At 36.4% G+C, this 16,982-nt stretch overlaps 1 protein-coding gene across 4 annotated transcripts in view; it reads right to left on the bottom strand.

Annotated features, from left to right (window-relative positions):
• Positions 1-16,982, bottom strand: part of DST (dystonin) — a 491,592-nt gene that overhangs the window by 35,474 nt on the left and 439,136 nt on the right. For all 4 annotated transcript variants that reach the window (XM_042986591.1, XM_042986590.1, XM_042986592.1 and 1 more), the window contains 11 exons: positions 15,914-16,145; positions 14,801-15,027; positions 12,781-12,903; positions 12,549-12,650; positions 9,933-10,034; positions 7,862-8,035; positions 7,377-7,532; positions 3,718-3,915; positions 3,240-3,368; positions 1,091-1,258; positions 100-255 (listed from right to left, as the gene is read on the bottom strand). In XM_042986591.1, coding sequence (XP_042842525.1) covers positions 100-255; positions 1,091-1,258; positions 3,240-3,368; positions 3,718-3,915; positions 7,377-7,532; positions 7,862-8,035; positions 9,933-10,034; positions 12,549-12,650; positions 12,781-12,903; positions 14,801-15,027; positions 15,914-16,145 — 1,767 coding nt within the window. The remainder of the gene's footprint in view (positions 1-99; positions 256-1,090; positions 1,259-3,239; positions 3,369-3,717; positions 3,916-7,376; positions 7,533-7,861; positions 8,036-9,932; positions 10,035-12,548; positions 12,651-12,780; positions 12,904-14,800; positions 15,028-15,913; positions 16,146-16,982) is intronic.

Raw genomic sequence — 16,982 nt, forward strand, 5'->3', positions numbered from 1 at the left:
GTCCCAAAAATAAATAAAAAACGTTGAAAAAAAAAATTAAAAAAAAAAAAAATAAAAAGGTCTAAAATAAGAATACTATCCATCTGAGTTACATCATACCTTGTGTTCATCGATTTGAAACAAGACTGTGTCCAAGATAAGACTTGGCCGAGAAGCTACATTTAGGGTCTGTTCAGCCTGGGTTAGCCAGTTGATGAAGTCTTGGAGGGAATTATGGAACTCCATTGCCAAGTTGAGGGCCTCTTCCAGTTTAGTCTGCAAAGGCAGATCATTTAGTATTTGATGATAGTTAAGTGTCTTCCCCCCAGTTTAACCACTCTCTGGCAGATTTCCTTCCCATCCATGCTTTCTTTATACCTAATCTGTATTTCTGTATTACCTAAACAGTTTATGAGTGTAATGGGCCTTCACTAAAATAATGGCAAACCAAACCCCTTTTAGTATAGTGAGAAGATCTCACTGCAGCTAAAAATAATCTGATATACACTAAAATTGTGATTTGAGGTCAATGAACCACAGAATGCAATTACTAAACAGATGTCTTTTATATCTTTATATAAAAAGAAAACTTGACATTCACATGATTAATCTGGAGGGTCAAAATGATGTGAAATATATATACATTATGGTCTGTCAGTGAGGGAATACAATCTAGTATTCCTCACCTATCATTATTCTTACAGCATTAAACAGTGATATTTTTAATCCCTTTTCATGGACTTTTGTCATGGAAGTGCTTATTATATACACAATCATCTCACTCTCTTGACCTCCCTCTTTCCCTTCCCACTATATACATAAGTAAGTGTGATTAGAATTATTTAACAATCCAGAATTCGAGTGGTTCACAAATTTAAAAATACACCTAGAAACACTTGATCTATGATCTGTGTTGGAACAGACTGCTTTAACTCTATCCTCCTGTGTGAAAGAGAATATTATTTTCAATTGACCCCATGAAACCTCCAAATGTATACAAAGAAAATTTAAACATGGGGTCATTAAAAGTTCCACTGCTAATTCTACTCAGAGATTAAGTAAATCTCATGAAATAAAACATTCATTCTATTACATTAATTAAAGCACATACTTTCCTTTCATTGAGTTTGGTTTCCACCGATTCCCATTTTTCTTTCAAGTTATTTATGTCTTGGTCAATTGTCTCTGCAGATTTGGGGCATCTTGCAAGCATCTGCTGGCCTTTCTGCATCAGACTTTTGTATGTTTCTTCTTTAACATCAAAGGCAGCACAGATTTCCTACATTGAGATATCCCCCCAAGTTAAATCATTTTTAAGAGAATAAAATCTAAGAGTTCCTTTCACAGGTCATCAATCCCAAGCCCCTCATCATATAGTCACCTTTATCTAACATACAGAATAACTGTGACACATTCAAATATTTCACTATATTAAAACAACACCTAAGCCTGTAGACATATCCGTCTGCCAGAAATCTCAGAAATGGTGCTATCATTATCAATTCAGTCCAGCATGGTAAAGTTGGTAAGTAACTTTTATGTTATCAAGAAAGGTTTCACTGTGCAGTAACCAATCAGCTCGGTGACCCCGAGCAAGTGATTAACTTCTCTGAGCCTTGTTTTCCTTCTCTGTAACATGGGCTTTCTAAGTCTCACCTCAGACTATGACAGTGGCTATAATAATTTTTGGGATAGTTTATTTGTGTGGTCAGAAGGCACACAACGAATAGAAAGTGAAGGCTCAATACAGTAAGATATTTTAAGTTGATTGTTCGGACTTTGGAATCACAAAAGACAAATTCGGGATACTATGAATATTACTCTCACTTATAACATCTTTAAAGCTTTCAACTGGAATGCAATGTGTTTCTTCTACAGAGAATACAAAAAAATTATGAAAACAAATTCAGAATTTAATATCAAAACAAGAGTTACATTCTTGTAAAAACTTAAGACCAGTTCTCCACAACACCTGTATGATGGTTACTTCCTATCCAAATCCCCAAATTCAAAATTATTTACAACCAAGTGTGGTTTCAATAAGCTCTCACAACAACATTGGACATCTGATAAAGAATACAGGTTTGGATGTATAATGGCCCATTTCTTTTGCCCAATCCCCAAGCATATCTACTCTTATTTCTCAAGATACTAATTGTCAGCATTTGAATATTAAAAAAAACTTTCTGATGCAAATTTGCAAGTATAAAAGAGGATTAGTTTTCAAAATATGAAACAGACTGTTTTATCTTAAAACTTCTAAACCTGAATTATAATGTAAATGAATAGGAAATGCCAATAAATCAGTCTAAATTCAATTTGTCAGTCTCCATTTCTGTGAAAGAAAGCCAGAGTCTCAAGTTTCATTATCTTTTCCTCTTTTAAGAGTGGACAGTGCCACAGAATCTGGGTGGGAACAGCCCATAGGCACAATGTTCCCACTGGACAATGAACTAAACAGAAGCCACCCCTTGTTCACAGCTCGTATAGGTGTGAAGTTGAAGATACAGCCCTATCACCATTAAAACAAACAAACAGGGGTGCCTGGGTGGTTCAGTCGGTTAAGCCTCTGACTCCTGTTTTCGGCTCAGGTCATGATCTCAAAGTCTCCAAGTTTGAGCCCCACCGTGAGGCTCTGCACTGAGGGTGCAAAGCCAGCTTGAGATTCTGTCTCCCTCTCTCTCTGCCCCTCCCCCATTCTATCTCTCTCTCTCTCTCTCTCTCTCTCTCCCTCTCTCTCTCACACACACACTCTCTCTCTCTTTGTCTCTCTCACTCAAAATAAATAAACTTAAGAAAGTAAAACAAATAAACAAGTCACTCTTGAACAGAACAAGAATATATTTTCCAGCCTTCCATGAAACTAGACGGGAGTATCATGCTCATAGCAATAATTTTTAAGTCAATTCTGACGGCTTTCGGGATTTTTCTCTTCACTGAAGGTACAACAGTTTATAATTTACACAACGTTTTATTACTATCCATACAAGTTCATCATTTTATGGGGCAAATTAGCTTCTAAAAAATACCTAGACTTCTAGGTACTTCTGGCACACTCATCTCTGAAATAAAGAATAAGTTCTGACTTGAAAAATTTAATCAATAAATGGTGTTTCTAGCACTTACACATAAAGATTTCTGCTGTAAAACTGTATATCCTTTAAACTTTCTCCCACAATTTATTGGTCACCAGGACCCACACAAAATGGTCAGTGTCTTTCTTATTCTGAGGCTAGAGCTGTAGGAAATAATATACTTACCAGGTGGGCATTAAGCTGCTCCCTGGCTGTTTCCGGTAACCCCCCCAGAGGTTTGGAGGCTAACAGATGACGCTCCGTGTCCGTCAGCCACTGCTGCAAATCCTCAATCTCACCATGGAACCCTTTGGCCTGGAGTGATACAGAATTTTAAGTCTGGGCCATAAACACATTGTCACTTTTAAGGAGAAAACAATGTCTGAAGGAGCCCGGCCTGCTAAGCCTCTCTCTGCGTTCTTAACAATAGGCAGGTGCAAGTGGATTTGCCTTGCCTTTCTTCATGGTGAGAGCTCTGGCGGATAAGACTATTACACTAAGAGCCAGAGGGCTGCCTTCTCATCTGCTGTGTTCTTTATCCCACTTATTTTTACTCCTCTCCTACGGTACACAAATTAAACAGGGTCTGCAAACCAACGAAAGAATTCCATACTATTTTGGTCTGGAAGGCCATGAAAGGCTGAGAATCTACTCTCTTATTCACCTGGCGCAAGGCACCATCCAGCTGCTGCTTCCTTTGTTCTGTTTTTTCCAAAACATTTTGCCATCGTTGATTTAGAATCTCTAGCTTGTTCTGAAGGTTGCTTGCTTCTTCTCCTGCACTTGATGCAATTAGATCATTTCCTGCTTTGTTAACGGCTTCCACTGTGGACTGATGGGCTAGTACATCATTTTGAAGCACCTGAAAATATGAAGAGAACACTATGTTTGCTAGCTCATAACATGTTAACAGTGCTTTTAATGCAACTGTTTTATTTGCTGAAGATAGAACATTTGGAAACAAAACCATCGTCTACAGAAAGTTTTAATACTAAAAAAGTGTTCAAATGGTGGACTTCTTTTCCCTTAACTTTGCAGCTTTCCTGGATATACCTTTAGTCTACCTTGAAATGATTATCAAAGAACATTTTGCTAGTTCTTCCCATTAGAATAACCTTATATTGAGGACATTAAGTATCTAGAGATTATAATTAAAAGGTTATGAAAGTTTTCATTTGATTCAAAATCATTTTGACTGAACTTAATTTTCATGTCTTAAGTAAACAACTTGAAAAATATTTTGATTTCTATATATCCATTTTCAAATACAAAATTATTACATTCTTAGATAATGCCATGCTTTACAATTAACACTCTAAGAGGAAAAAAAAATTACCACAGACTATTCTTCAAGCTTCTCTCATTGTAAAGATGCTACAATTAACTGCTAAGTAGACAGGAATCTTAGGATGCCCTGACAGTAGAGGAAAAGAGATTTCACTGGACAGCAAGAATACTCAAGCCCAGCAATCAAAAGTGTAGCTGTTCCTTTACGAGAAAATGCGCATTTGAAGTGTCCACTACAGATTCCAATAAATAACACCTTCCTTATGTACAGTGAAAATATCAGAATAGACCAATAATGCTTAAATGTGCTAACGTGGGACAAGAATGTTAAGTGCAAAAAGCAACCACAAGGCTAAAAAAACCCTGAAATTACACTGAAAAGAATTGCATTTTAAAGAACAAACTGAGCTGGGGCACCTATTTGGGGTGGCTCAGTCAGTTAAGCGTCCGACTTCAGCTCAGGTCATGATGTCGCAGCTTACGGGTTCGAGCCCCTCTTCGGGCTTTGTGCTGGCGGCTCAGAGCCTAGAGCCTGCTTTGGATTCTGTGTCTCCCTCTCTCTGCCTTTTCCCCAGCTCACACTCTGTCTGTCTGTCTCTCTTTCTCAAAAATAAATAAACATTAGAAAAAATTTTAAAAAAAGAACAAATAGAGGTTAGGAATAGTTTCAAGAAAACCGCAGTTATGTTTTTGGAAACCAGAAGAAACCTTCCTCTCATGTTAGTAAGGGCCAATGGTAATCTTTCCCTAGATTCACTGACTCAGGGTTAACAACAGGAGAGAAAAGAAACATCATGTATCATCCTACATAAGGCATCCCACATCTGGAGGGAAATCCAGAACAGGGGGATTTTTAGTGAAGAGCACTAATCATCTGTGGTAACTGTTTTTCTGACGATATGCACTCATTCTCTGAGGCACCTGTTAAGGAAGTTAAAGGCTATAAAATCAACTGAGGAAACATTCCCTCCCTTCCTCCAGCAACTGTGCTAGTGATTTTAAGCCCTTTAACTTGTGACCTTTGAAAAATGGAAGAAGAAGGGAGGACATATCCCTAACTGCTCAAAGGTAGATAAACAGAAATAAAAGATCCCTACCTCATGCCCGGCCAAAATAACTGGATTGTGGTGTCTCACTGTCCCACCTCTACTGGACTCTACAAAAATTCCTGTCACTGATGTATGCTGCATTTAAGGACAACTGCTAAGTTGGAATAAACATATTTTTTTTTATGCAGAGTCAGTCTGACCAGTCATTACTATTCTTAGAAAGGTATAAAATAGACATTAAATAATTAAAAATATTGATACAAAATAGGTCCTAACTGCTGGGCAGTTAGATATGGCTGGGCAATGATCATAAATAAGACAGAACCAGGTAAGAGAGGGAGAGAAATTTAAATTAGGGTACGGTTACTGTGGGGAAAAGTATGAAAGAAGGAAAACTACAGCAAGAATACTAAAAAACTCTTTATCATGATAGTAAAGTCCCAAAAACTCACCTTTCATTTTAAAATGATAAAAATTATTAAACATTTTCTCTTTGATAATCAAGGAAAACTTATTTAAGGTCAGAATTTACGACACAACCTTAGGTAAGATGCCTTATTAATGTGAATGCTCAAGTACTATGAAAGACTGGACTGTCAGGATAAACTCGACCAAGCATCACCTTTTATTCATTAAGCCTACTGACTTAAGAGATAGGGAATTTTCTTTTCATCTGAAAAAAAAAAATCATTTATCTCACTTCTCCTGGCCAAGTCAATGGCTTTGGTCATTTGCACAAAGATTCTAACAACTGGGTTTCAGGATTTGTTTCTAGTCAAATGAACTTTATCGTAATAAACTAGAATTCTGCTCTCAACCCCCCCCCACAAGTTCTGCTCTGATGACCTACCTAGGCTGGATATCATCTAAGCCTTGAAGATGCCTCCGGCTATCAGTTTGGGGCCCACTGTGTTAAGCTCCATGCTTTCCTCCTCCCTAAACCCTCCAGGTTGTACAGAGATAAGGTATTTTCTATTAAGAATTGTCAACCAAGGGCCACAAAGATGACAACAATGGGCACCTGGGTGGCTGAGTCGGTTGAGCATCTGACTCTTGATTTCAGCTCAGATCACGATCTCACTGTCTGTGGGTTGGAGCCCCGCATCGGCCTCTGCACTGACAGTGTGGAGCCTACTTAGGATTCTCTCTCTCCTTCTCTCTCTGCCCCTCCCCTGCTCTCTCTCTGGCTCTCTCTCAAAAATAGTCTAAAATAAAAAAAATAAAAAAAAAAAAAAACAAACTTAAAAAAAAAAAGAATTGTCAATCAAGTATCACAAAGATGACAACATAAAGTTGTTGGGTATGTACCTCAAGATATAATTAAAATTTTTAATTTAATTTAATTTTTAATTTAAAGCTCTCCATCATGTTCAGGACATATAAAAACCCTTTAAACATAATAAATATTGTTTAAAACTAATTCAGAAAGAAAAGGACTAAGACACGGAAAGCCAATGAGAAATCAGGGAGACACGGAGACTGAAGAACAAACCTCCACAGAGTGAGAGATGCACAGGCAAGCAGAAAGATGTTAGACATGCCAAACACACAGCAGGTGACACTCACATGGCGCTAAGGGCGACCAGAGGAAAAACATACACACAGCCTGCAGCGGAACAACATTTTGAGCCTATGACTTTGTTAGGGTATCCCCAACCACTTTTAAAACTAGGCTATGTCAATCCAGTGACAGGGATAATCAGGGATTTAAACCAATATCTGCCACGCAGCCTGGAAATTTAGCCAGAAGTTTCCCATCCTTGCCGTTCTGGATAACTGCCCTGAACAATGAGAAAAAAAAATTGTTTATAATCTTTTAAAAAGTGTGTTTTAAGGAGTTTAGCCTTCAGTTACAAATGTCAAATATGAACCTGAGCTATCACCATCAACTTGAAAAATACATAAAGAGGAAACATACCAAAACAAAACTCTGATGACATTAGAAACACATAGAGAAGAAACACGACACGCAATCACAGCTACATACATGGTGCTTGGCAAGTTCAATTTCAATGGCCTTAGGGTCTCCTCCCACAGGCTTCTGTTCACTCAGCAGGCCCTCAGTGTGTGTCAGCCAGGCAAGCAGCTCATCCAGGGCATGCTGGAACTGGCCCAGTGCTAACAGAGCACCTTCTAGCTTATGCTACAGAAACAGTGGAGAGGAAGAAAATCCATATGAATTCGATATCATGAATGACATACATTTATAAAAATAACAAGAGCAAAAAAGAAAAATCAATTGTTGCACACTGTGTAATTCTGTAAGCATATCCAATGAAGCCCAATTATATCCTACATTTTACGTTTGACATTCCTTGTGGTTAAAAATGGCATGTCGAGAAGCAGGAAGAGGTCTAATAAAATAAGAATTTACGTAGGGGCTTCAAAAGTTTATGTGCTTAATCACCTATTTTTTTAATAATGATTTTACCTGAACTTCTCTAACTTCCTAACAAAAGTATTGATGTTTACCTGTCTGTTGATAATTCTTTCATCCAGACTATCCCATATCAATTTCAGCTCCATCAATGGGTCTTGAACAGTGTGTTTGTCGCTCTCTTCTGTTACTTTCTTCAGCAAAAGCTCTGCTTGATGATTTAGTCTCTCCATTTCTATCTGTTGTTGGTAGGCCTCTGATTTGAATTGCTATTTTTTAAAAAAGGAGATATACAAGGAAAATGTGTTCTAAATCAAAACTTTAAACAATAAAAATTCTATGGATTCAATATTTATTCTAATTCATATTTACTATGGCCAGGGAGATGAAGAGGAATAAAATCTAACACAAAAGAATTACAAATAAAAAAAAAGATGAGAGAAATATACTTTCTTTATTCAATGTTTTATAAATGCTGGAAAGATATTTCTATTTATAATTTTGACATCTCACTTTTGTTCTCTATAGTACAAATTTAAGATATTTCCAGGTTAACCTTATTCCAATGCCTATTATATTCAATAAATATACACTGACACTGACCTATATGAAACCCCCCCAAAAAAATCTCTAAGAAACCCAGATTAATATTTATTTCCTGCTCAAAAACAGTGCATCCACTGAACATTTTATGTTTTCTGTAGCTGTGCTGTGTTCGTTGATATTCAGTTATTCCTATGCCTAACTGTTGACTCAGAATAACATTATTTTTCTCCCAGTGCTCACTAACATGTATTTAATGATCTTGGCTTTGGCAACCAACACAGGTTAGCAAATCGTTGCTTGTAGTAGGAAACTGTCCTTCACAAAATATTTATTTTTTATTTGTAACAGTAAATCATTAAGTAGTACATTATTAATGACTAAATAGTCCCTTAATTTTTTCAAACATGAAAATAATAATTAAAAAATAATAACTAAGGTATCATGAACACTTTCTTTGTTCTAACAAACTTATAAAGAAAATAATTTTATTCTCAATTCAAGCTAAGGACACAAAAGTGAGACCAGTTAGAGAACTGTCCCGAGGTCCTTTGGCTAAGTAAGTGAATGCACTGGGATGTAATCTCAAAACAACCTAATCTCAGAGACAGCACTCGTAAGCAGCCTGCTGCATGAAAACTACTGAGATATACGCAAATATAAAAAAAAAAAATGTAGACATGTAAATGTACAAAAAGTATATCATGTGCTTACTACATGACCACATAAAGGTAAAGAAAATAAAACAAAATCTAATAATGGCGACGGCAATAATTTCTAAATGAAATATTCTATATCACACATAGAGATGAAAATGCTATAATTTTAAAGCCAGATAATAAATGTATATAAACATCTAGTAGAGTTCATTGAAAATGGCATGATGTCTCTTTGGATGGGGACTTGAAATTAGGAAGGAAACAGCTGATCCCACTTGGATAAATGATCATCAGCACAGAGGAATTCAAAGAGGAAACAGTCCAGCCACTTACACAGCTGGAGATCAAGAACCACGAAAGTAAAAATTACAGAGGAAAGCAGATAGAAAACAATAAACATTTTTACAAAACAAACATTTTGGGAAACACTATTATACCAAGGATGTTTCTTCAGCCTGTTAGACTGAATGGATTACTCTGACCCACTGAAAAAAACAAAAATGTTATATGTGTATCGAGGACAATGATACACCATTGAATAATGAAGTTATAAAAATCCTTACAGTATGAGCTACATGTGTATAAAGTATACACCCACACCCTCCCACCCCCTTCCCCTCTTCAGTGTGCTCCCAGCATAAGGATTTCTGAAAGGCTATAGATCAAATCTTAAAAGAAGTTGTATGTAACATTTTTGGGTAGCTTTTAAAAAGCCACCTTTCTGGTTATCATTTTCTGACTTTTCTATAATGAATAGGTATTGATTTAATAAGAAGAAAACTAGTATTTTGTATCATTTAATGAGAACTTATATGCTGCTTATTATGTAATTATGCTATATTAAACCAGTTTCACAATCAAAATGTTAATACTTTAGCTATGTAAAATAAATTTGTGTCAAGAGTCCCATGAATAAAGAACATAAAAATACAATCTCTGATAAATTAATGAACCACACGCATACCTTTAGCTCTTCAATCTGCTGCTTGACAGTTTCAAGATCTGTTCCAATTGGTGACATTGAAGCTAATTTACCACCTGCAATATCTACCCAGTCAAATATTGCCTGAAAAACACATTAGCCCACGAGTTAGTAGCACATCTGAAATTGCTATAACATCCCAAGTGCTACAGAAAAGTACAATCATAAATCTATACAGATATTATGGAATGAGCCTATTTTACAAATTAAGATGGTTCACCTAAATAAGTAAAAGAAACAATATGATGAAAAAGTTGTCCCAAATATGCAATAGATAGAACCTTCAATTCTGCATCCAACTTTGCAAAGGAAATTCTTTTCTGAATGGAATCTTAGAATATTAACAACTTTCAAAAAAGTGCATTTGAAAAAGTTTTATAAATTCAATCACATGAAATAGACATAAGAAAGCATAGAGAATTCTAAGAGGAAGATTATGTAAATATATTGAAAGAAAAAGATTTCAAAGCCATCTGTTTTTTCTAATAAAGCAAGAAGTTTATTGTTTAGCACTTGAGTAAAATATTTGGCCCAGCTAAAGCCTTACACATTATTTAGATTAGCATAAAAATCCTGCACATACCACAATTAATATTATGACCATGATTCTGAATTACAACATAAGACTACAGAATCTATTTTCCTGTTCTTTTTATGTAATATAAACATTTTAGGAAGGCACAACTCACATTTCTTTCAGATACTGAATGCACAAAATTATTCTGGACTTTAATGAAGTTGCCAGACCATATAGTAGGAGGAAGAATCTTGGAAACTATCTGTTATTTTCATTTATCATTAATAAACCCAATAACTTAAGCAGTAACCTGTGAAATTATATTTAATGAGAACTTATAAGCTGCTTATTATGTAATTATGCTATATTAAACCAGTTTCACAATCAAAATGTTAATACTTCAGTTATGTAAAATAAATTTGTGTCAAGAGTCGCATGAATAAAGAACATAAAAATACAATCTCTGATAAATTAATGAACCCCACGCATACCTTTAGCTCTTCAATTAATAAAAACATATACATATATTTTTACTTTACAGTCAAACCCTGAAATGCCTAGAGCTTCTGGACCTTTCAACATCTCGTTCTAGCCAATCTTAGCTATTTAGTAAATCAAGTGGCCCTTCATTCTCGCAGATGATGCTCCTAACCTATAATGGGCCTTGTCTGTCTAGCAGGGGTAATGAGAGAGTAAAAGTTAAGGTGCCCCAGGGCACCTGGGTAGCTTGGCTGGTTAAGCCTCCCTCTTGATTTCATGCTCAGGTCATGATCTCATGGTTCGCGGATTTGTGCCCCACATCAGGCTCTGCAATGACGGCATGGAGCCTGCTTGGGATTCTCTGTGTCCCTTTCTCTCTCTGCCCTCCCCCCACTTGCATTCTCCCTCCCTCTCTCTCTGTCTCTCAAAAACAAATAAACAAACATTAAAATTTTAAAAAAAGGAAAGTCATAGCGCCTAGCCAGTGACCTCTGTGGCTAATGGCTCCTGAAGGCAAAAGGCTGCAAATGGTGGCAGTGCCATCTGCAGCCACAGAAGAGGGCACAACTCAGTCATTTATTAATAATACATACAAATCATGACCTGCTCCCACAAACTGAGGGCTGGAGCCTGATTAGTTAGTTCCTGGCCACTGAAACCTAACCAATCATTTAACTCTTCGGTTAAAAAGTGGGGGAAGGAGGAAAGTTATATAAGATATTATTTGTGGTGAATTTTTTCATATATTTCCAAAGTTCAAAACACTTTCAACTGGCATGAAGCCTGGCTTCTGATATTTACTTTTACAAATATAGAAATGGAATGGCATAATAAAAAGGAAAAGATGTTCTCATCTGAGCTTTAAAAATAATATTCACTTGGTGTTATGGAAATACTCAGAAGGGCTTTTTCCATACGGTAGGAGGGTTGACAGATTCAACACTGGCCAGCCTGTTAGGAAATGGAATAAAGCTGAAGAAGGTAAGGAGAGAAATGTCCCTGAGCTGGCCTCCACCAACAAGACAATTTTTCATATGAAAAGGGAAACTTTAAAACATGGTTAATAAACTGAATGAGAACCGTTAAGGGGTGTGAAAAACAACCGTGAAAAGGAATTACGTGGATGGAAAGGAAGAAAAACATTTTATACAACAGATTATGACCTAATGAAACAGAAATCTATTTTAGTTCAACGGGGAACACTGGCTTCAAATCAAATCTCTTTTACTCCTGACTTTAGTTAAACTCAGGGATATTTTTAGATAGTGTTTACTCCTTTCATCTTACTCCACTCAACTTTAGAAGAGAACTCCGATTCAGCTCTCATTTCAGTCTGGTGTGGAACCATTAACATTTTCCAAAAATCAAAATTTTTCTTTTCAAAGTAAATTGCACTGTGTGTATAAAAATGTAGTGAGATGTGTGCATAAATCTACACATCTATCCAGTGTCAGAAATACCTTCCAAAAGGCAAAACATACACTGAAGTAGGTGAGCCTACTGCACATGTATCTGCTGTGCTGGGGTGGTGTCAATGTGTAAATCTGCACGCGTCAGTCAGCCCGATTCTCCTCCCAGGAGACACGCCGGAACGCCCTTACCTGTAGTCCATCCTGGTACTGAACGGCAGCCTGCATTGCCTCCTCAAGTTTGTCCACCCGGTCTTTCCAAGCCTTATTCAGAGAATCCCAGGCTGAATTTAACTACAATATAAATATCAGAACTCTTTTAGTGTCATTTATTAAGTTTGCAACTATTTCTTCCAAATATGCTTTAAACAAAATCTTTTTTAAAAAAGCATTTTGATGAGAGTAGGAAATACACTAGCTGTACCTCATCTATACTCTTCTTGACAATGGGTTTATCAGGTTCCCCACATGCAGCAATGAGTTCAGAACCCAGGTTGACAACTATATCCAGCTCTTCCTGTAGTCCATCAATTTCTTCCTTAATGGCCTAGAATAAGAAATGACAGCCTCAGAGTTTTAAGCAAAAACACACGGGAACTAAAAAGATGGACACAGAGACATTAATTATAGTTATTTCTAGGAAGTGGGATTATGATCAATTTTATTTTCTTCTTCTTTTCTAACTTTCTGCAATCAATTTTTTTGAATAAGAAAGAAGAAATATTTTAAAGAAAAACAGCATCCTTTGTAATAGACATGTTTATTCTAAAAACAATATTTAAAGAATTAGTTCTACGTAACAAATACCAGAACAAGCTCCTCTAAATATCAATAACAATGAAAAGTGTAGAGATATATTTTGTTTTTGAAACAAAATAGTTTGGGCAATATACATTTATATTTTTCTTTATTTTTTTGAAGTTTTTTAAAATCTATTTTGAGAGAAAAGAGAGAGCATCAGCAGGGGAGAGGCAGAGAGAGGGAGAGAGAGAGAGAATTCCAGGCAGGCTCTGTACTGTCAGTGCAGAGCCAGATGTGAGGCTCGAACTCACGAACCTGGGTTCATGAGTCGAACTGCATTCAGGAGTCAGACGCTCAAGTGAGCAAGCCACCCAGATGCCCTGGCAATATACATTTAAAATAGAGGTTGAGTAATCTACAACAACAACAACAACAACAAAAAAATCTAAAGTACTCCTATCCCTATGCACACAACCAAACCAAGCTTGCAGATACAGAGAACAGATAGGTGGTTGCCAGAGGCAGGGGATGTGGGTGGGACAAATGGGTGAAGGGGGTCAAAAGGTATAAACTTCCATTGGTTAAAAAAGAAGTCATGGGAAGCAATGTATAGCTTGGTGACTGTAGTTAATAATACTGCATTGTATATTTTAAAGTTGTTAAGAATAGAACTTAAATAACCAAAAGTAAAGCACGAGTTCAAAAACTTCTAACAAATTAACAATGTTAGTAGATTTAAGACAATCTAGCTTATTATGTCATTTCCCTAGGACTTATAAACTACAAAAAAAAAATAGGAGAAAAATGCAGTGTACTACTTTTGCTTTAATCTTCTTGGTTAAATATATTTATTCACTCAAGAAACATTTAATAAGCATAAACCAAGCCCAAACTAGGCATTGGGGATATAAATAAAAATAGGGCTATTCCACTCAAGGGGATCGAAGTCCATTAGGAAAAAGAGAGATATAATCAATAAGTTATACTATGTGTAGAGTCTTTTGCATGAGGACAGCATTATGAGAACACAGACAAACTTTCCTAAGTATGCAAGAAAAGATTTTTCATGAAGGCTTACAACCCAAATGACCCTTGAAGTTTGAGTGGGATTTGCCAGAAGAGTGGTAGGAACATATGAGGGTGAGGTAACTAATCCGCAAAGATAAAAGAGACTAGAAAGAGCACACCGCAGTGTCAGGGGAAGCCACTTTCTAATAAAGGAGCAGCACTCAACCAAATGGCTTTGAGAACACAGGCATAGGCTATGCTGGGATGTAAAAGGCCAGGACACTACTGTCGGGTGTCTGGATTTCATTCTGTAGGCAGTGGATGCCTCCGAGTGGTTCTGAGTGGCGATACGGTAAGAGTAGATCTAGAGAGAGGACAAGGTTGGAAGTCGGGCAAGGAAAAAGACTCTGCAGGTAGGGATACCACTATGGATTACTTCAGAAGCCAAAAACGGAGGGAACAAGGGCCTGAAATAAGGCAGGAGGAGTTGAGATGAAGGGAAACTTTAAAAATACATACTCTCTCAGTGAAATATGTGGGTATAATCTAGTTCCTACTATATCACTATGCATTCTACTTTTGGAACCAAATATAAACTGTAATAGAGTAATTCCGAATATTTACCAAGGGAATCCAGGTTTCATTACAACTTACTTTTTTTTTTTTTTTAACTTTAAAGGAGATTTTCTGCTTACCTCTGCTGCTTCTTGCTGCTGTTTTACTACTGAGGGATCAATTCCAGGATCCTCCAGATCCCGGATGAAATCTTGTGTATCTTTAGTGGTTACGACCAATGACATGTGATCACACCAGAACTTTTCTGCTAATTCCATTACATCCAGTAGTTTGGCTTCCCTTTCTTCCACAAGTGTGTGTATGTTCTCCCAAATGAAAACCATTTGGTCAAGCTTATCCTGAACAGCTATGGCACAAAATAGTATCAAAAAGGCAATATGTTAGCCTCATTTAAGCAATAAAGCAGAATGTTTTAGTTTACACAGAAACAGTGATTCAATTTGCTAAGTATCTAAAACTGGACCCAATTTTAGTTGACCACAGTCTAGTGAGTATCACTAGGCCCAATATAGCATATTCTAGACAAATGCAAGCTCTCAGGGTATCCTACTCCTCCTGAACCAAGGCTGTTTCTGACAAAAGTTAGACACTCAAGGGTAAGTGAGCTCAGACTAGACCTAAGTTTACCAAGTTTGAAGTTCACCAAGGCTGACCTTCATTCCAAAGAAAATGAAATAACCACTTAAGCTCTCCAAATCAAAAATACTGATGTCTGTTCAGTCTCAGGAATATAACAATGTAGGATATGTATTTTGGGCTTGTTTCTAGAGTAACCTTATAAACTTCCACTAATCCATGTATGTACTCTTCCTTTTGACCCCCAGTTCTTATCTTTAAGATGGCTGGCTAAGGTCGTGGTTGCCATTTCTGTGGCTACACGATACCCAGTCTGTTGTACGCATTATAAAAAGTAGTGTGTAATTAGTAATGAGAAAAAAAACAAAAACAAAACCTAGATTTGTCCCTTAGCATCATGCTTTAAACAACTGGTTTAGAAGTCCCAAAGAACACATGGCTTTTGCATAATGGCACACTTTGTGACACAGAAAAACATTAACAAGGGATTTTTGTACATAGCTCTTCAACCCCAATGGTAGTACCTTTTCTAAAATCTGGCATTTTGTTATGCCATTGGACCGTCCGTAAACACCAGGACAATTCTAAATGTTTAGAATTATTTAGAATTATTTTAAAGGTAAAGTTCAGTTGTTTCCTTATTCTGAAATTATTACCTTTGGCAGATATGTCTTTGTCAGTGCCCTCAGATCTGGCAATCATTTCCTCTCCCCGTTTTTTAAGTGTTTCATACAATGGTTGTAGCTTCTCCATGTCTACTGACACATTCTTATTCTCACTGATCTGCTCCTTAATCTTCTCTACCTCAGCTGAGATCGAAGGCGGCTGCCTCAAACGCTCCACGATGCGTTCCAGGCTCTCAAGGATCTGGTCTATCTTGTCGTGGAACTAGAAGTGAATCAAAGGGGTCATTTATGGGGAAAAGACCTGTGATATCAAATGTCATATTTAAATGAAAACAAAAAAAAACCCCATATAGTTAATGTCACAATCAAGAATTAAATCTTAGCTACTTTGTTAACATATCTACCCAAATGAGTGTATTCGTTAAGAAACAGTATACGTTAAAAAAAGAAAGAAACAGCATACATTAATATATAATTGGACTAGCTGACATCAGCATTTTACCTGTTGCCTCATTTTATCATAATTCAAATTAATTTTAAAAATTAAGCCCAATAAGCTGTGTGTTTTTCTATCAAAACTGTTTTATTCATCTGTACTCATTATTTTGACATCCTAAAAACGTTATATTATTAAATGTAAGATTCAAGAACATTTTTTATTAGAATACATGAATTTCTTAAGTTCTAAATTTTCTGAACTGAAAAATGTTAAAAAATGAGACCAAACAAAAACCTCCCTGACAGAACAGAAGTTTGAGCTCCATTCATGGTCAAACACATAATCAGATTCATGAAAGAATTTTAAAGTTTTGTTTGCAAAGGTACCATGGGCAATAAAGCAAAGTCATAAAACCTTGTTCAGTCATGGATTTTACACTCTCCTCAGTTTTAAAAGAATCATCATTCAGGATTACGAAAAATGGCCCACTCCACTGTCAGTGTATATAATAACAAAAGCCCAACTGTGCAGATGGAAAATCTGTAGGTAATTTCCAATTCAACTTCTTGAAAACAGGTATTTTCAAAAAAAGAAAAACATGAATTTCCAACTCTATATTGTTTCCTTCTAATTCAGTCTACACAGTCTTTCTTCTTATTG

The sequence above is a fragment of the Panthera tigris genome, chromosome B2 (assembly GCF_018350195.1).
Source record: "Panthera tigris isolate Pti1 chromosome B2, P.tigris_Pti1_mat1.1, whole genome shotgun sequence".
NCBI classification, from domain to species: domain Eukaryota; kingdom Metazoa; phylum Chordata; class Mammalia; order Carnivora; family Felidae; genus Panthera; species Panthera tigris.